Raw genomic sequence first — 20,132 nt, 5'->3', positions numbered from 1 at the left:
ATCCTTCTTATAGACGCCCCTTCACCAGGAAAGGATATTTCCATAGAAGGCCGTCTAGAGATCAGGGCAGATGGGACGACAAAAGAAGGAGAGTACAGGTTTCATGTTCGGAGGAGGGGGGCGCCAGGAATGTCCATCACGTGACACTAAAAAACCGCCCCAATGACTAGATGCTGTGGGGGGAGACTAGCTGCCTTCTACCCAGCCTGGTCGCTGATCTCTAGCAGCAACTGGATGCTGGGGGTGATAGCTGCGGGTTTACGACTAGAGTTCACCCGGGTTCCCCTAGATCAATTTAAGGTCACCCCTCTCAGGTCTTCCACATCAGAACAAGCTGCCCTGGAGGCCGAGGTTCATGAGCTTTGTCACAAGAAAGTCCTGACTATGGTTCCAGAGGGAGAAAGGGGGAAAGGTTTCTACTCCCCTCTGTTCCTGGTCCGCAAGCCAGACGGCTCCTTTAGGACTATAATTAATCTCAAGTCCCTCAAACGATTTCTTGGTTATACGGCCGTTCCAAATGGAAACAATCAATTCAACAATAAAGTTGTTGTTTCAAAACTGCTTTATGGTGGTGTTAGATTTAAAAGATGCATACTACCATATACCCATTCATACAGCCCATCAGCGCTTCCTCAGAGTAGCGGTTCAGTTAAATGGGTCAGTTGAACATTTCCAATATGCGGCCCTCCCCTTTGGGGTGGCAGTCGCTCCCCGGGTGTTTACTAAAGTGGTGGAAGGAAGTTATGGCCCATCTACGTGAATCTAACATTCTAGTAGTCCCCTACTTAGATGACTTCCTGATTATAGGGAAAACGGCAAAACATTGTAAGGAACAGCTACAGAGGGCAATGTCGGCCCTAGAGCGGTTAGGTTGGCTGCTTAATATAAAAAAAAAAAAATCTCGGTTACAGCCGATGAGAATTCAGCAATTTTTAGGCCTGATTCTAGATTCTGAGAAACAGGCTGCCTCCGGAGAAGCTTGTTCGCCTACACTATCAGATCCTAAACGCTGCCAATAACCCCACCATGTCCCTCAAGAAAGCCATGTCCCTTCTGGGTTCCCTTTCCTCCTGTATCCGGCGGTCCAGTGGGCCCAGTTTCATTTAAGAACACTACAGGGGAGGTCTTACTGCATCAAAAAATCCTTGGAGGTTACTTGGAGGGCCAGCTAACCTTGTCCCGAAGCACAAGGGAGTCCCTAGAGTGGTGGCTAGAAAAGGATAATTTGTCCAGAGGGGTTCCCTGGGAGTGTGACATATCCCCCATAGTCACTACGGATGCTAGCCCTTCCGGTTGGGGGGCTCATATGGGTGAAGTCCTAGTCCAGGGCCTATGGGACCATCACCAGATAAAAATGTCATCTAATTTGAAAAGAACTGACAGCAGTAGAGCAGGCAGCTAAGAAGTTACTTATGTATCTGCAGGGCCATCATGTGCGAGTGTTCTCCGACAATCAGGTCACAGTGGCTTATGTCAACCACCAAGGTGGGACTCGTTCCAAACCCCTGAGGAATGTGGCAGAACGGTTGTTCCAACTAGCAGAACAGCCATTCTAAGCTGAATGTGCATGCCCTCGTCAGAGCGCAGCCGTTAAGCAGCTTGAGGCCGGGCCAGTACCGGCATTGGAGACTGGCTGGGAATCCCTTGTCCTGTTGACATAAATGCCGCAACCTACTAAAACAAGGAGAATGGTCCCTAAACAATTCGATCTTCGACCTGATTATACAAAAATGGAGACAGCCAGAGGTAGATCTCTTCGCCACCAAGGAAATTAAGACTATTCTGCTCCCTAAATCCCAGAGAGAACCCCCTGGCGGTAGATGCCTTTCTGATAAAGCGGGACTTCAGGCTAGCATACGCCTTCCCTCCCCTATCGCTACTACCCTTGGTGTTGAGAAAAATAAAGAGAGACAGAGCAAGGGTCATAGTCATTGCTCCATTTTTGCCCAGGAGGGCATGGTTCTCATGCCTCAGGACCATGTCGGTGTCCGATCCTTGGGTTCTTCCGGACATCCCGGATCTCCTATCCCACGGCCCAGTCTTCCACCCTCAGGTGGCTGGCCTACATCTGACGGCGTGGAGTTTGAGCGGGTCTTAAAAGAAAAAGACTTCTCCCCAGACTTGATTAACACCCTACTTAAGAATAGGAAGGCCATTACTACCAAGATCTATGCTAGAATTTGGAAGAAGTTCCTGCAGCGCTCTGAAATAGTTGCTGGGGGTTCAACTCCAATAAATCAGATCTTAGAGTTTCTTCAGAAAGGTCTGAATATGGGACTTTCCACTAGTACTCTTAAAGTACAAGTATCAGCTTTGGGGGCTCTCTTTAGCTGCAACATCGCAGGTAATTACTGGATCAGTAGGTCATTAAGGCAGCAGGTAGGTCCAGGCCAGTAGTGAAGGATAGATTCATGCCATGGGACTTGAATCTAGTCCTTACGGCCATGACGGAAGCTCCATTCGAACCTATTTCATCAGCTTCCATTAAAAATCTGTCCCTCAAAGTAGCCTTCCTGGTAGCTCTAACCTCAGCTCGCAGAGTAAGCGACATCCAGGCATTATTTAGGCGTCCTCCTTATATACAGGTTAGGACGGGTAATACTCAGACCTGATCCGGCGTACTTACCTAAAGTGGTTTCTAACTTTCATAGGACTCAGGAAATAGTCCTTCCATCCTTCCTCCCTAATCCAGCTAATGAGAAGGAAGAAAAACTACATACCCTGGATGTTAGGAAATGCCTCATAGAATATCTGGCAGCTACCGATCCTTGGAAGAAAGATAATGCCCTATTTATTTCCCACCAGGGCCCTAGGAAAGGTTGTAGAGTGTCAAAAAATACACTAGCCAGGTGGATTAGAGAAGCAATTTCTGTAGCATACACTTCAAAAGGCAGGTCGCCACCTGGGAAGCTGAGGGCGCATTCCACCAGAGCCATGGCGACCTCGTGAGCCGAGAGATCAGAAGTCTCCATCGACCAGATATGTAAGGCGGCTACTTGGTCCTCTCCGAGCACCTTTTATAGTCATTATAGGCTAGACCTGGGTGCTTCCACAGACCTCTCTTTTGGTATAAGGGTGCTGCAGGCTGTAGTCCCTCCCTAAATAGTTATTACTCTCTGTAATTCTCTCAGGTGGTGCTGTCATGGACGACCGATAAAGTCTTAGTTACTCACCGGTTAACGGTATTTTTCGGAGTCCATGACAGCACCCGTATATTCCCTCCCTTTTAGTCTATTTTGGGTGTGCACTCCTTCCTCTTATACGTACACGGGTAATTTAAATAGTCGTGTATAGTATTGTATATAAGTTATGCTATTAACCATTATGGTCCTCTGTGCTCTGTAATCCAACTGATGCGTGGGAGAGGTGCCGCCCTTTTGTATCTGTAGGTTTCCTGTTCCTGAAGGGCGGATCCCCTCTCTCAGGTGGTGCTGTCATGGACTCCGAAAAATACCGTTAACCGGTGAGTAACTAAGACTTTTCCCCAAGACAGCAGTGAAGCACACAGTTCACCATCGTAGCTCTAGACTTCCAGCCTCCGGCACGTCAATTTGTCAACGGCAAAACATTAGCAGGAAGTGGAAGAAGCAATTTGAGTCCTTTGACACTTTTTTTTTTCTCCTTCGTCTCATTGGGGGACACAGAGACTGTGGGGTGTGTGCTTCTGCCGTCTGGAGGCCGACACTAAGTGTACAAAAAAAGAGTTAGCTCCTCCTCCGCCGCATACACCCTCGCCCCTAGGCCGGGCGTAACTCAGTTTTTGCTTAGTGTCTGATGGAGGCACACGCAGTCTGGAGTTCCAGACTAGATTTTTTTTTTTTTTTTTCTTCTCTATGAAGATGAGATAGGGGCGACGGATCCTATAGAGAGGATCCGATCTCCCCAAATCACCAACGGGCGACCACGTGTGAGTAACCCTCCACGTGTCCTCTCCCGCACCGAGGGACACATCTGGGACTTTTTTCCAGACATCTATTTTTTATCGAAAGAGGGGCAACGCGTCCTGATTAGAGGACTCGGTTTCCCCACAACTTCATCAGGCGCGTGTGAGCAGAACCAGTGGTCAGCCTCCACGTTGTTCCTCTCCTACAGCAGCAGTGTATGGAGGCCCCGTCCACCCCTTGGTTGTGAGTCCAGGGGGCTGAATCGGAGGCGCAGGTGAGAGCGGGAGCGGGAGTTCCGGTATAGGGGGAAGAGGCCGCGAGTAAAACCGACAGAGCCCCCCCCCCCCTCCCACCCCACCCCACCCCCCCCACGGGCAGGGTCGGCTCGGATGGTCCTGCTCACCTCTTAATATATGGGGGATCCGCCCCTGGAGCGCACCGCAAGTTGGCGTGGCACCCGGGCTCCGCACGCCGCGTGTATCGGAGCGCGGCCGGAGGCCCGCCGGCGGTCGCGGCCCCGCTGCAATCGCGCGAGTCGCGCGCCGACTTCCGGTGGTAGCCGGAAGTCCCGCCCGCTGACTTCCGGTGGTAGCCGGAAGTCCCGCCCGCTGACGCGGCGGTGGCGGCGGAGACGCGCGATATAGGTTCCGGGGAGACTTCCGCCCTAACTCCTCGCTTCCACGCAGGGGTACTGCGGACAGGAGCCGGTGGGTGAGTGTATCTCCGTTTTGGAGAACCACGCTGCTTGTCAGGGAAGAGGTTACCCTCCTCCTTCTCCTTCTACTCTGCCTTCAGCCCGCGCAAGTATGTCTGCCAAAGGGAAAGCTCACTCTTTCCTTTACGCGGTTTGCGTGTCCTGTGGGGTCAGGCTGCCAAAGGCACAGGCGGGTAAATATTGTGAAGCCTGTGAGTCGGAGCGCGCCCAGGAGCCCCCCACTGTTTCTGAACCCAGGGGTCAGGACCCCCCGGAATGGGCGGTGTCCTTATCGCAGTCTATGCTGTCCCTTACAAGGGCAATTGAATCCCTTCAGGCCCCGGGCAGGAGCAGGGAGGGGGGTCTGCCGGCGGAAGAGAGCTCGTCCTCGTCTCAGGACCCTCCAACCATTAGAGGTCGCTCCAGTACCAGGCAAACTCATATCAAGAGGGTTCGTTCCCCGTCAGCCGGACCCTCCGGGGCTTCGGCGGCGGGTATTAGGGCAACCCGTTCCCCATCACTGAGCTCTGGGAGCGATCAGGATGAAGGAGAGGAGGAAGAGGCCTGGAATCTAGAAAGTCTGGGGTTCCAGGATTCGGTGGACAGTCTCATTGAGGCAGTCAACCAGACATTAGAGATCGAGGACGATGTGCCCACAGCCTCAGGTCACAAGGTCTCTTTTAAGAAATCCAGGCGACCACATAGAAGATTTGCCACGCATCCGGAGTTTGAGGAGCTAGTCCAGAAACATAGAGAGCACCCGGATAAGCGTTTTGCAATGCAAAAAGCACTGCAGGCAAAGTATCCGTTTCCTCCTGAGCTCCATAAGGCTTGGGTAGAGTCGCCAGTAGTGGACCCTCCGGTATCCCGTTTAGCATCAAGATCGCTATTGTCGATACCCAGTGTTTCTTCTATAAAGGACCCAACTGATCGCCTCATGGACGGGCTTGCCCGCTCGGTATATGAGGCAGCAGGGTCGGCTCTGGCCCCCTCCTTTGCGGCGACTTGGGTAGCTAAGGCCATGGTTTCGTGGGGGGACGCTCTGTATAAGGCCCTCCAGGACAGGGATCTCCCCGCGGAGGTCTTAGAGGTGGCAAATCAGATGTCAGGAGCAAGTGACTATCTTGTCAGCGCCTCACTGGACGCGGCCGAGTGCTCGGCAGTGGCGGCGGCGAATGCGATCGCCATTAGGCGTGCATTATGGCTGAGACTGTGGAAAGCGGATTCTATCTCTAAAAAATCCTTAACCTCATTGCCGTTTCAGGGCAATCGACTGTTCGGTGAGAAGCTGGATAGGCTTATCTCAGAAGCCACAGGGGGGAAAAGTAGTTTCCTTCCGCAGCAGAGAAGTTGCCCGGCATTCAGGCAAACGCAAAGGCGTTTTCGTCCCTTTCGTAGCCCCTGGGGGGGGTCTTCGGCCAGGGCGTACTCCTCCGCAAATGATGGCCAGAGTAGGGAGAAACAAGTCTCTTACAGGGCCAATCCGCTGGGTAGAGGCCGAGGCCATTTACCCAGAGCGAAGGGGGCCAAGCCCCAAAAGCCTCCAGCTAAATGACTGGAAGCACTCCGTACCTACGGACGACAGAGTGGGCGGACGCCTACTAAGGTTCAGCCACGTTTGGGTCGCAGTGACACACGACACTTGGGTGGCAGAACTTGTATCGTCCGGGTACAAGATAGAGTTTGTCGGACGGCCACCTCAGCGTTTCTTCCGTTCGCGACTTTCCAAAATAGATTCGCAGGCGGAGAGTTTGTTACAGGCTGTAACATCGCTACAGCACAAAGGGGTCATCGCCCCAGTGCCGCAGGGCGAAGAGTCGCAGGGGTTTTACTCCAATCTTTTTTCGGTCCCCAAAAAAGACGGGACTGTGAGGCCGGTTCTGGATTTAAAGATCCTAAACAGATTCATCAGGGTCAGGCGATTCCGGATGGAATCCCTCCGCTCGGTCATTGCAGCCATGGATCCAGGGGAATTCCTGGCCTCAATCGATGTGCAGGATGCATACCTGCATATTCCGATATTCCCCCCACACCAGAGGTTCCTGCGATTTGCGATCGGAGGACGTCACTTCCAATTCGTGGCTCTGCCCTTCGGTCTGGCCACTGCCCCCAGAGTCTTTACAAAGATAATGGCGGTGGTTATGGCCATCCTGCATGCACGGGGCATAACGGTGTTACCTTACCTGGACGACCTTTTGGTAAAGGGGCCGTCGTTTCAGGAGTGCCAGGACAATGTCAGTATTACTCTGGATACCCTGGCCCGTCTGGGCTGGCTGATCAACTGGAGCAAGTCGTCTTTGGTTCCAGCCCAAAAAATCGTGTTCTTGGGCATGATTTTCGACACCTCCCGGGGGCTGGTGATCCTCCCTCAGGACAAGGCGCAAAAAATCAAGCAAGGGATACGGAACCTTCTACAGCCGGGCTCCAGATCCATCCGGTATGGCATGAGTGTTTTGGGCAGAATGGTGGCGGCGATAGAAGCAATCCCGTTTGCCCAGTTCCATCTCCGTCCGCTTCAGCATGCGCTCTTGACAGCATGGGACCGGAGGCTGCTGTCTCTCAGTCATCGGTGCAAGTTGTCTCCGCTGGTACGGAGTTCACTCCGGTGGTGGACTCGCGACTTGTCTCTGGTCCAGGGGAAACCCTTTCCCCCGGAACAATGGTTGGTGGTGACGACCGATGCAAGCCTGCAAGGTTGGGGAGCAGTTTTCCAGAGTCACATAGCCCAGGGGCGGTGGTCCGTTCAGGAGATAGTTCTCCCGATCAACATTCTGGAGATACGGGCAATACGATTGGCCCTTCAACATTTCCAGTGTTTCCTGAGACACCGGCCGGTGCGCATCCAGACGGACAATGCTACAGCAGTAGCATATGTCAACCATCAAGGGGGCACGCGCAGCCAGGCAGCCATGCGCGAGGTCGGACTGGTACTACGTTGGGCGGAGAAGAACCGCGTGGTAATTTCAGCGGTGCACATTCCAGGAGTCGAAAACTGGGCGGCAGATTTTCTCAGCCGACAGGGGGTCGCGGCAGGGGAATGGTCCCTGCACCCCGAGATCTTTCAGCAGATCTGCCAACGGTGGGGGACACCAGACGTGGACCTTATGGCATCCAGAGAGAATGCCAAAGTGCTAAGGTTTGTCGCTCGATCCCTCGATCCGCAGGCAATCGCAGCAGACGAGCTGGTGCTCCCGTGGAGCCAGTTTCGTCTCCCGTACTTGTTCCCCCCGCTGCCGCTGCTTCCAAGAGTTATCAGGAAAATAAGGAGAGAGAAGGTTCCAGCAATTCTGCTGGCCCCAGACTGGCCCCGGCGGGCCTGGTACGCAGATCTGGTCCAACTAGTGGTGGACGTACCCTGGCGTCTTCCAGATCGGCCGGACTTACTGTCCCAAGGGCCGATCTGCCATCCGAACTTAGGGGCCCTGTGTTTGACGGCGTGGCCATTGAATCTTGGCTGTTAACACAGGCAGGATTCAGACGCGATGTGGCGGCCACGATGGTGAGTGCCCGAAAGCCTTCCTCGGCGAGGGTGTATCATCGAACTTGGGAAGTTTTCTTTCGTTGGTGTAGGGATCGTGAAGTGGCTCCTCTGGTTTTTTCGATCCCCAACGTACTGGCTTTTCTACAGGCAGGGCTGGACGCAGGATTGGCCCCGAGTTCCCTCAGAACGCAAATCTCTGCCCTGTCGGTACTTTTCCAACGAAAAGTCGCTTCCGTATGGCAGGTTAGGACGTTTATGCAGGGGGTCGCACATTTAGTACCCCCCTATAAGGCGCCGACGGAATCATGGGACCTGAACTTGGTGCTCAGAGCCCTTCAGGAGGCCCCTTTCGAACCATTGCAAGAGGTCTCCTTACCTTACCTGTCCAGAAAGGTCGTTTTTCTAGTAGCCATAACGTCTATTAGGCGGGTTTCGGAATTGGCGGCCTTATCTTGTAAACCACCGTTCCTAACCTTTTATAAGGATAAGGTAGTTTTAAGGCCAGCTCCCCCCTTCCTGCCGAAGGTTGTGTCTGCATTTCATATCAACGAAGACATCGTCTTACCCTCGTTTTGCCCGGCACCGGTGCACAGGGTAGAGAAGGCTTTGCACACCCTGGATCTGGTAAGAGCTCTTAGGAGGTATGTGGCAAGGACGGCGCCATTCCGCCAGACAGACGCTCTATTCGTGGTTCCAGAGGGACGGCGGAAGGGGCTCGCTGCGTCCAGAGCGACTTTGGCCAGATGGGTTCGCCTGACGGTCCAAGAAGCTTATCAAATCAGTGGCACGCCGGTTCCGGCAGGGATCAAGGCTCACTCGGCACGGGCAGTGGGTGCCTCATGGGCACTACGACACCAGGCTTCAGCGGAGCAGGTATGCAAAGCAGCTACCTGGTCCAGTTTACATACGTTTGTCAAACATTATAACGTACATACCCAGGCATCCTCGGATGCAAGCCTGGGAAGAAAGATTCTCCAGGCAGCAGTTGCGCACCTCTAATCAGGGGCGCAAATTAGCAGGGATTGGGTGAGCTAAGATCCCGCCCAGAGGACTGCTTTAGGACGTCCCACAGTCTCTGTGTCCCCCAATGAGACGAAGGAGAAACATGGATTTTTGTGAGTACTCACCGTAAAATCCTTTTCTCCGAGACGCTCATTGGGGGACACAGCACCCACCCTATCAGCCAGTTGGCATTTACTTATTTTGAGTTTTACAAATCCTTGTACAAGGTTTAGGGTGGCCCCCTTTTTCAGACATATAGTTTCTTCCTGAGTTTAAGGCGCGTTTCTCCTACTGCTTATGCACTAAACTGAGTTACGCCCGGCCTAGGGGCGAGGGTGTATGCGGCGGAGGAGGAGCTAACTCTTTTTTTGTACACTTAGTGTCGGCCTCCAGACGGCAGAAGCACACACCCCACAGTCTCTGTGTCCCCCAATGAGCGTCTCGGAGAAAAGGATTTTACGGTGAGTACTCACAAAAATCCATGTTTTTTTTTTATAGACCAACTCGTGCACAAGCACAACAAGTCTTACACGTGGTGAACGAATGGAGAGGATGGTGCAGGAGTATCTAGAACTAAATATCAATACCATCAGGGAGGGTTTGGACCCTTTTACATTTTGGTCTTCCAAAACTGATGCGTGGCCTGAGCTCGCCTCACATGCCTTGAAGGTTTTTTCGTGCCCGGCAGCCAGCGTTCTCTCAGAACGTGTCTTCAGTGATGCTGGTGATGTCCTGTAGGATAAGCCCAGCCAGCTGTCCCCTGAAAGTGTTGACAGCCTAACTTACATCAAGATGAACAAGTCCTGGATCTCCAAGGACTTTTGCACCCCAATCGCAGACTGTACAGACTAGGTGATATTGCATTTTTATTGTGATGCATTAATGTCGCGTAACTGCACTCTGTGATATCTTTAGTGTGCCTGCTGCTGATAGCACAAATTTGTGGAAATGTGAACCGTCATGGTTGGTCTACATTTGCTGGGTTGGCTGTAGTGGAAGACGTGTCGGTCCCAATTATACTATTTCTATTCTCCTGACTGTTGTTCCACTTCTTCGGTGGTGTCAGGCCCTCATTTTTTTAAAATGTGAACACTCCAAGTTGGGTGTAGTGGCAGACCTGTCGGTCCCTATTTTATTTATTTGGAATTATCATCTTTTTATTAGTTTTGTAGCAAATTTAATACAGTACAAGTACAGTACATATGATTACATATCGTGCAAATAGTTAAAACATTCAAGTAACAGGTGTCCATATATAGAATATGGATGTATAATGCACTGTTATGTTTCATAATAACCATCGCCAATGTCTATATTTGGAGTTCAAATTTAGGAGCCATGAGTTACCAGCTTCATGAGCAGAAATTGTCCAGTACTTCCATCCGCGCGAGTGTGGTCTGTAAGATCTGTTCTTATTTCTGATGGGACAGCTGTCCTTTAAATTCAGTTGTCGCATACCTCTAGTGTACGAGCACGCATGATGACTTGTGTGTGCTGTTTAACCTATCAAACAAGTCTAACATAAAACGAATAAAGAGAAGAGCGATAAAGCGGGGGAAAAATGAGGAATCTTGGTTTTGCTCGAAGAGGAGAATGAATGAGTGGATCGGCGAGTTATGTCTGGCCGAGTCCAAGAGGAGGCCTAGCAATGATTTGCATTTATGGAATGGTCATTAGCTGTTTTGTTAATTCATTTTCAGGTTGACACGACTATCATAGCGGAGTGGACGTCTGCCTCCCTACTAAATCTATGCATTCCTTGGATTTCCTATATTATATCCGTGAAGCCCAGACTCTGCTGAGTTTGTCATTGGAGTAGTGGGCATAAGCAGCTATCCCTTCAATGTGATAAAGCTGGTCAGTGTTCGGGCAATTTTGGGTGCGCCACTTCGGGGGAATTAGGAGCTTGGCTGCCGCCAATAGACACTTTATTATTATTATTATTATTATTATTATTATTATTATTATTATTATTATTATTATTATTATTTATTATAGCGCCACTTATTCCATGGTGCTTTACATGTAAGGAGGGGTATACATAATAAAAACAAGTACAATAATGTTAAACAATACAAGTCATAACTGGTACAGGAGGAGAGAGGACCCTGCCCGCGAAGGCTCACAATCTACAAGGGATGGGTGAGAATACAGTAGGCGAGGGTAGAGCTGGTCATGCAGCGGTTTGGTCGATCGGTGGTTACTGCAGGTTATAGGCTTGTCGGAAGAGGTGGGTCTTCAGGCTCTTTTTGAAGGTTTCGATGGTAGGTGAGAGTCTGATATGTTGTGGTAGAGGGTTCCAGAGTAGGGGGGATGCGCGAGAGAAATCTTGTATGCGTTTGTGGGAAGAGGAGATAAGAGGGGAGTAGGAAAGGAGATCTTGTGGGGATCGGAGGTTGCGTGCAGGAAAGTACCGGGAGACGAGGTCACAGATGTATGGAGGAGACAGGTTGTGGATGGCTTTGTATGTCATGGTTAGGGTTTTGTACTGGAGTCTCTGGGCAATGGGGAGCCAGTGAAGGGATTGACAGAGGGGAGAAGCGGGGGGACAGGTGGATTAGTCGGGCAGCAGAGTTTAGAATAGATTGGAGGGGTGCGAGAGTGTTCGAGGGGAGGCCACTGAGCAGGAGGTTGCAGTAGTCAAGGCGAGAGATGATGAGGGCATGGACTAGGGTTTTTGCAGATTTTTGGTTGAGGAATGAACGGATTCGTGAAATATTTTTGAGTTGAAGTCGGCAGGAAGTGGAAAGGGCTTGGATATGTGGTTTTGAAGGAGAGATCAGCGTCAAGGATTACCCCGAGGCAGCGAGCTTGTGGGACTGGGGAGAGTGGGCAGCCATTTACTGTAATGGATAGGTTTGTTAGGGGGTCACGTGAGATGGGGGAAAGACGATGAATTCTGTTTTGTCCATGTTAAGTTTCAGAAATCTAGCGGAGAAGGATGAAATAGTGGACAGACATTGAGGGATTCTGGTTAGTAGGGAGGTGATATCTGGTCCAGAGATGTAGATCTGTGTGTCATCAGCTTGGAGATGATACTGAAAGCCATGAGATTCTATGAGCTGTCCCAGGCCAAAGGTGTAAATGGAGAAGAGCAGGGGTCCTAGGACTGAACCTTGAGGGACTCCGACAGATAGGGGGCGAGGTGAGGAGGTGGTGTGTGAGTGGGAGACGCTGAATGTCCGGTCTGTTAGGTATGATGAGATCCAGGATAGGGCCAAGTCTGTGATGCCAAGGGATGAGAGGGTCTGTAATAATAGGGAATGGTCCACTGTGTCAAAGGCAGCCGACAGGTCCAGGAGGAGGAGGACAGAGTAGTGTCGCTTGCTCTTGGTGGTTAAGAGGTCATTGGTGACCTTAGTAAGGGCAGTTTCAGTGGAGTGGTGTGACCGGAAGCCAGATTGTAAGCGTGTTTTATGTCTGGATTGGGACGGGCTCTTTCCCACAGTGATACATAAGCTCGTCTCAAAGGAATAGAGTCGGTTACGAGTGCCTGATATTTTGTCAACACGCTCTCTTTGAGTGTTTCATTGTGTTAATAGTGATTCAAAGACGGTTGGCTCCCTGGTTGGAATACCAGCCGGTAGATAAGAATCGAATGCGTTTTTTAAGCCTAGTGAAATGGAGGAAATTGATTGGGTGATCATCAGTAAGGGTAGCCTGCATCTCCTGTCGGCCCCTATTATACTATTTCTACTGTGGTGAAACTGATGCCACTTTGGTGTCTGCCGATAATATTTAGAAATGTGTACACTCTTCGTTGGGTCTCCTTCATGCGTGTTGCCTGTAGCAGTAGGCCTCTGAGGCAGTCAGGCCTCCACTTCCTTGGACTCAACTACCAGTGTTACTATCCTTTAAATTTTTCTGACAATGGTACTCTACAAAGCTGTTATTTGTGCCACCTGAGTGTGGCTGAGCATGAAAGCAGGTAAAGATATATATATATATTGAGAGAATGAATGTTGTCATTGAAAACAACTCATCCTATGAAGAAGAAAAAAAAAAAAAAAAGCCCCCATAAATCTGTATCGGCCGAAAAATAAAAATAACGTTTATGACCCTTGGAAGAAGATGATCAAAACAATGAAAAATCATCCGGTCTCAAAGGGGTTAAGCCTGAATTTTGCAGTCTTAATAAGAAAGGTGACAGTCACTGATATATTACATCACAATGTTTTTTAATATATATATTTTTTCTTTTAGGTCCCGCTAGTATCTCTCTGCTGAGCCCTGGGATTTTGGAGTACTTGTTAGAAAGTCTGGTGAGTGTGAATGGTTACTGGTGATCCTCTCTGACCAGTGACTGTGTCGTAGTATGACTATTGCATACTACTATGGACTAGCACTGTAGGACCGGTCCTAAGGGCTCCCTGGGGACCTCCCCGTGAATACCAATAAAGGGATCAAGTTTATTCTTTTTTTTTTTTTTCTGGAAGTTATTGCTGTGAAATGGGTTGTCCAGAACAGCAATATTGATGGGATAGGGCATGAATATTAGATCAGTAGTGTTCGAACATCCACCCACTAATCAGCAGTTTGCATTTGGTTGTTTACAGAGCTAAAACGGCATATGACTTAGTGGCCGCTCTCAGGTACTGCAGCTCAGCTCTCATTCACTTCAATAAGAACTGAGATGCAATACCCAAGAACGGCCACTATATCATATGCTGTTTAAGGCTAGTTTCACACTAGTGTTTCCTGGAGCTGCGGAGGGATGCGCACGACCACCGTGAAACTCCGCCCACGGCCGCGCCTCTTCCAGTCAGCTCCGCCTATGGGCGCATGGCGCTGCATGAGACCTGCGTACCCTATCTTTAGCATTGGGTATGCAGGCCGTGCGCAGGTATGCGTTTGCCGGTGCATGTGTCCTTTTGACGGTGCGCCAACCTGCGCCAAACGCAGCGTGTTGTATTTTGGTGCGATTGGCACACCATCAAAAGGACGCATGCGCCGGCAAACGCATACCTGCGCATGGCCTGTGTACCCAATGCTAAAGATGGGGTATGCAGCGTCATGCGCCCATAGGCGGAGCTGACCAGAAGAGGCGCGGCCATGGGCGGAGCTTCACGGTGGCCGTGCACATCCCTCCGCAGCTCCAGGCAACGCTAGTGTGAAAATAGCCTTAAACAGCATATGATATAGTGGCCGTTCTGGGGTATTGCATCTCAGTTCTAATTGAAGTAAAGGAGAGCTGAGCTGCAGTACCGGAGAGCGGCCACTATATTTTATGGCGCTGTGGTTCTCTGGCTCAGCCCATTATATGCATCCAGCTGCCGCGGGAGTTGCAGTCTGCTGATCAGTGTTGCTGGCGGTGGTGAGGCCATCAGAAGAAGATATCGAATGGACCTGGACAGCCCCTGTAATAGTCTTGTCTTCTTCGATCTAGAATTTCAGGTTTCATCCCATGGTCATTCTGTTCGCACTTATTGCACTGGAGAAGTTTTCACAAACAAGTAAGAAGCGGTGTTTTTGGGGTTATGGTTTTTATTTGTGGGTTATAGTTATAATTATTCTGACATTCCTCCTTGCTGACTCATCCTTACAGGTGAAAATAAAATGACTGTTTCCGAGGCTCGAATTAGCGATAGTCTTCTCCTGCTGGAGACGTGGACAAATAATGGGGATTTCTTGAAGCGTCAGGTGGGCTTTTGTGCCCAGTGGAGCTTAGACAATTTATGTAAGTGTCCTCTCGCCTTGTACATCATGTGACGCGGACGACCTCCTACGGAGTTCCAATACCTGTTTCTTTTTGCAGTCCTGAAAGAAGGGAGACAACTGACGTACGAGAAAGCTGATCTGGTGCCCATCAATGCCATGCTGAACAGCAATGATGTGAGCGAGTACCTGAAGATTTCCCCCTATGGATTAGAAGTAAGACTTATATTCCTGCTCATCCTTGTACAAAGAGTCGGGACCATCCGACAACTAGGTAGCTTGATGGCGTTGTAGCATAATACTAGCGCTAGATTATTCTCTCATCCTCCTCCGTTTTGTCCTGTAATATATAAAGGGGTTGTCCAGGACGTTGACATTGATGGTCAGTCCTCAGGATGTGTGATCAGTGGGGGTGCGACACTTGTCACCTCCTCCGATAAGGTATTTCCGGTGTTGGCTGCTGGAACTGCTCAGTTACGGCTCCATCTGCTGCATAATGGCCATTTCTGGGTACTGGACCTGCACGCCGCTGTTGATTTGTGTACCCAACCGCAGCCACTAAACAGTCAATGGAGCTGTTCTGTGCTGAGCAATTTCATCCGACACTAGGAACAGCTGATCGGCAGGGGTGCCGGGTGTCCCACCTCTGCTGTTAATATATTGATGACCTATCCTGAGGGTAGGTCATCAATGTTAATGTCCCGACAACCTTTTTTTAAGTTTGTTCTCTTTCCCGTAGGCCCGATGCGATGCTTCCTCCTTTGAGAGTGTTCGCTGCACGTTTTGTGTAGACAATGGTGTTTGGTATTATGAAGTAACGGTGATCACCTCTGGAGTCATGCAGATAGGCTGGGCGACCAAGGACAGCAAGTTCCTTAATCATGTAAGCACCTCCCTGATCCTTCAGATTTGTGTAGACTGGCTCTTCAGCTGTAAATACATCAGCAGCTTCGCCTTTTGTACGGCAAACTGTAATTGTTTTGGTGCGACACTGCTTTTATTTCATTTTTGGGTGGAGGTTGGAACTACACTCGTGGAGGGGTGTTATATATTAAGTATGACCCTCACTTACAGAGCAGCACCTCACACTTATGACCTTGATTACTATCAGTGAGGTTATTAATGGTCATCTGAGAAATGTCCTGCTGCGCAGAATCCACTTGGGTAAATCATCAAGATCCGCTATTGACAGTGAATCTTGATGATTTGCCCAAGTGCATTTAGCATGCAGACTATGTTTTGGAAATTCAGTTTCCATATTTTTACATATCAGTAACGTCTTTCCAAAATTCCAAGACTTACTCTGTCGCCTAATCGGGGGACACAGAACTGTGGGTGTTATGCTGCTGTCCACTAGGAGGCGACACTATGCATAATATGAAAAAGATTAACTTTGGCTCCTCCTCTGCAGTATACACCCCTGGACGGCGTCAGCCTTCTCCAGTTTTTGCTTAGTGTCGCAAGGAGGCACACCTAAGATTTTTTTTTTAATCCGTTTTTTCTTCCTTGATTTTTTTCAACGGATTACAGATGAAGAAAAAATGGGTCTCCAGCGAGACTCCCGGCATGGCTCCCTCCTCGGTCCCCTATTAAGGGGTACCCGGTTGAGGTCGAGATGGCTCCTTCCCCAGTCCTTCGGGTACTGGTTCAAAGTCGAGAACCCCCCCTCCTTCCCCAGTTCCCTTGGGCTCTGGGTTGAGGTCGAGGATAGGATGAAGCCCCCTGACGGTGACAGCAGCACCCTCCCTAATCCCCCTATGGGGGCATTAGTTTGAGACACCGCAGGTAGGGCCTGTATCAGGCACCATTCGGCCACTTACAAGTCCAGGGACCCCAGCCCAGCTGCGGGCTCCTGTTGGGACCGGGGGAGGTGCAGGCAGGCATGGCACTTGTCAGAGACAGGACTCCCAGACGCCCCTGTCTCTCCGGCAGCACCAGCTGCATAGCGCCTCAAAGGGACCCCCCACAGGGCCCAGGTTGCGCTCATGACCCCACCGCTAGCCTACCATTCAATCCGGGGGGGACTGGTTTGAATCGGACCCCCCCTACCCGGACAACTGCGCCGTCCTGGAGCCCTTCTGGGCATGAGGTATCAAATTTAGGCCGCGGCTTCGGCCTGGCCGAGGTCGCCGCCTTATTCCCGCTCCCCGGCCCGCATCCCGGATGACGAAAAAGACAATCCGCAGTGTCATAGAAGGGGCGGATCGAGTCAGGAAGGGCGCGCTTTTACATAGCTCAGCGCGCCCTTTTCAGCATCTCCGCCCCCTTCCTCCTCCACCTCAGAATTCTGGTGGCCATCTTGCTGCACCTGAAGCTGAAGGCAGCACAGCGGTCTCTGGGGGGGGGCACAGGAGTGGGATTTATCGGCGCTGGACCTAGGGGCGCACCGGTGGGGTAAGATCACAGCTGGGTTCTCTGTACTCAGCTGTGAGTTCATATAACCTATAACGCTCCCCTATTCCTTTTTTTTTCTGCGTAGATACCCCTGTAGGGCCTCTGCTAATTAACCTCTAGACACTATGTCGGGCTCAAGGAAAAGGACCAGACAAGACTGCTTTTATGCAGTCTGTACAGCCTGCAAAGCCACTCTCCCCAGCGGCAGCACGTACCCGCACTGCCAGGACTGTACCCAAAACACTGGGTCAGAACCCCAAGAAGTCCCTACCAACGCTTCTGCGACTGCTACTGCGCCGGAATGGGCGACTCAGATGTCGCAGTCTATGACAGTCTATAGATAACCTGACCTCCACACTACTGCAGGCTCTGCAGGGTCATGTCTCGGCTCTGAACGTTACCCAGCAAAGATCTCAGGGACAGGCCGCTTCCGACAGTTTTGAGTCGTAAGCGGACCCACAGGTCGCGTTCATCTGCGTCCTCACATAGCACTAGGTCGCCCCCCTCCAGGGAGAGACACAGTGGCTCCAGGTCACCGAGACCGTCCCCTGATAGAGAAACACAATGCGGATCTCCACAACGATCCCAGACCACAGAACAGCCCTAGTTCGCCCGCTAGGGAACTCCTTAGCGATGCGCAAGACTCAGAGGGCATATGTGACTCTAACTCAGATAATGAAACGGAGAACACTCTGGTCCCTTGTCCCCCTAGCAATGCGGCGCTAGTTGAGGATATAATCTCTTCCATCCTTCGGGTACTGGACATTTCTGATCCAACCACGGAAGCACCAGAACACAAGATTTCCTTTGAGAGTGTTCAGAAACCATCTAAGGTCTTCCCTAATCACCTGGAATTTAAAAAAATACTTTCTAAGCATTTTTCGCAGCCTGAGAAAAAATTTGCAAATACTTGTAAGCAAAGTACCACTTCCCACAGAAGGACACTAAGGATTGGACAGATCCACCTGAAGTGGACCCCCCAGTCTCTAGGCTGGCAGCACAAACACTTCTCTCACTGCCGGACAGCTCAACCCTCAAAGACGCAGCAGACAGACAGGTAGAACGCATGGCGCGTTCAATCTTCGAAGCAGCAGGTGCCTCTCTCTGGCTCCCGCATTTGCTTCAGTTTGGGCAGCCAAGGCCATTATAGCCTGGGCTAATCTATTGCAACAGGGCCTCCAAGCTTCAAATCCTCAGCTGGCGGACCAGGCGGTGCTAATTGCAGTAGTGGCGGATTACATGGTCCATGCAGCGTTGGATTCTGCAAGAGGGGTAGCGGGAATAGCATCAAACGCCATCACAATCCGGCGTATTCTCTGGCTGAGAGAATGGAAGGCGGATGTGGCCTCAAAAAAGTCCCTAACAAATCTCCTGTACTTCAGTGGACGTCTTTTCGGTGAAAAGCTGGATACAATGATATCCAATGCTACTGGGGGTAAAAGTACTTCTCTCCCTGAACTAAAACCAAAACGCACGTTTAAAAGACGTAATCAATCTTGTTTCCGATCCTTTCAGAATTCTTCAGGCTGGTCCGTCTCGCGCCCAGCACAAAATCGTAACCGCTCCCCCCGCAGAGACAACACACGGGCGGCACAGAGGCCGGACAGGAACTGGCAGTCAAAAGCAAGCCAGGCAAAATCCAAAGGAGGAAAAGCTCAGACTTCCCCTCATCATGACTCATGCCCTCCGGAAGACACCCCACTTGTGGGCGCTTTCAGCAGGTCTGGCTTCCTATTACAGAAGACAAGTGGGTCAAGGAAATAGTGTCTTCAGGATACAAGATCGAGTTTACTACCAGCCCACCGCACAGGTTCTTTCTCTCCGTTCCTCCAAAGCCTCCACTCAAAGCTCGAGCCTTCCATCAAGCGGTTTATTCCCTCCTGCAAGCAGGAGTCATAGTACCGGTTGCAGCAGACGAGCGCTTCCGAGGGTTCTACTCCAATCTGTTCGTGGTGCCCAAGAAGGGAGGCAGCGTCCGACCCATACTAGACCTCTAGCAACTCAACAAGTATGTTCGAGTTTGTCACTTTCGCATGGAATCCCTCCGGTCAATCGTTGCGTCCATGGAAAAAGGAGAATTTCTCGCCTCCATAGACATACAAGACGCATACCTGCATATACCAATTGCTCCCGCCCATTAGATTTCTCAGATTTGCAATCAATCAAGACCATTACCAGTTTGTGGCCCTCCCGTTCGGTCTCGCCAAGGCTCCCAGAACATTTACAAAGGTCATGGCAGCCATCATGGACGTTCTACACTCCAGAGGCATAGTAGTCGTTCCATATCTGGACGACCTTCTCGTCAAGGCCCCCACCTTCAAGGACTGAAAGGTCAACGTCTCAATCACCATTGACACTCTGAGTCGCCTGGGATGGTTAGTCAATTTACAGAAGTCCTCGACTACCCCGAGTCAGTCTCTGGCCTTCCTGGGGATGCTATTCGACACCTCCAGGGGTCTGGTGATCCTCCCCAGGGACAAGGCACTGGCCCTCCGTTTGGGAGTTCGCACTCTCCTCCGCAAGTCCCCCCGATCTCTCCGGTATGCCATGAGAGTACTTGGCAGGATGGCAGCGGCAATGGAGGTGGTACCATTTGCCCAGTTTCGCCTCAGACCCCTTCAACTGGCCATCCTCAAGTCCTGGAACAGGAATCCGTTCTCCCTCGACAGGGAGTTCCGGTTATTATCGAAAACCAGGAGGTCCCTGCACTGGTGGCTCAAGCCAACCTCGCTTGCATGGGGAAAATCCTTTCTCTCCGGTCAATGGAAGGTTTTGACCACCGACGCAAGCCTTACGGGTTGGGGCGCGGTGCATCTACATCACAGAGTGCAAGGCAAGTGGTCACCAATGGAAGCGACCATGCCCATCAACATCCTGGAAATTCGGGCCATCTTCCTGACATTGAAAGCCTTTCATCACTTGCTAGCAGACTCTCATATCAGACTACAGTCGGACAATTCCACGGCGGTGGCATACGTGAACCATCAAGGCGGGACCTGCAGGATGCAGGTGATGAACGAAG

The 20,132-nt window shown here is 50.9% G+C and overlaps 1 protein-coding gene across 3 annotated transcripts in view; it reads left to right on the top strand.

Moving 5' to 3' along the window:
• RSPRY1 (ring finger and SPRY domain containing 1) overlaps positions 1-20,132 on the top strand; it is a 104,125-nt gene that overhangs the window by 31,808 nt on the left and 52,185 nt on the right. For all 3 annotated transcript variants that reach the window (XM_073582278.1, XM_073582282.1, XM_073582288.1), the window contains 5 exons: positions 13,265-13,323; positions 14,448-14,514; positions 14,607-14,738; positions 14,817-14,932; positions 15,456-15,599. In XM_073582278.1, the coding sequence (XP_073438379.1) occupies positions 13,265-13,323; positions 14,448-14,514; positions 14,607-14,738; positions 14,817-14,932; positions 15,456-15,599 (518 nt within the window). The remainder of the gene's footprint in view (positions 1-13,264; positions 13,324-14,447; positions 14,515-14,606; positions 14,739-14,816; positions 14,933-15,455; positions 15,600-20,132) is intronic.

The sequence above is a fragment of the Dendrobates tinctorius genome, unplaced genomic scaffold (assembly GCF_039654945.1).
Source record: "Dendrobates tinctorius isolate UK_male_01 unplaced genomic scaffold, ASM3965494v1 ptg000009l, whole genome shotgun sequence".
Taxonomy (NCBI): domain Eukaryota; kingdom Metazoa; phylum Chordata; class Amphibia; order Anura; family Dendrobatidae; genus Dendrobates; species Dendrobates tinctorius.
This window is presented reverse-complemented; position numbering and strand designations above follow the sequence as displayed.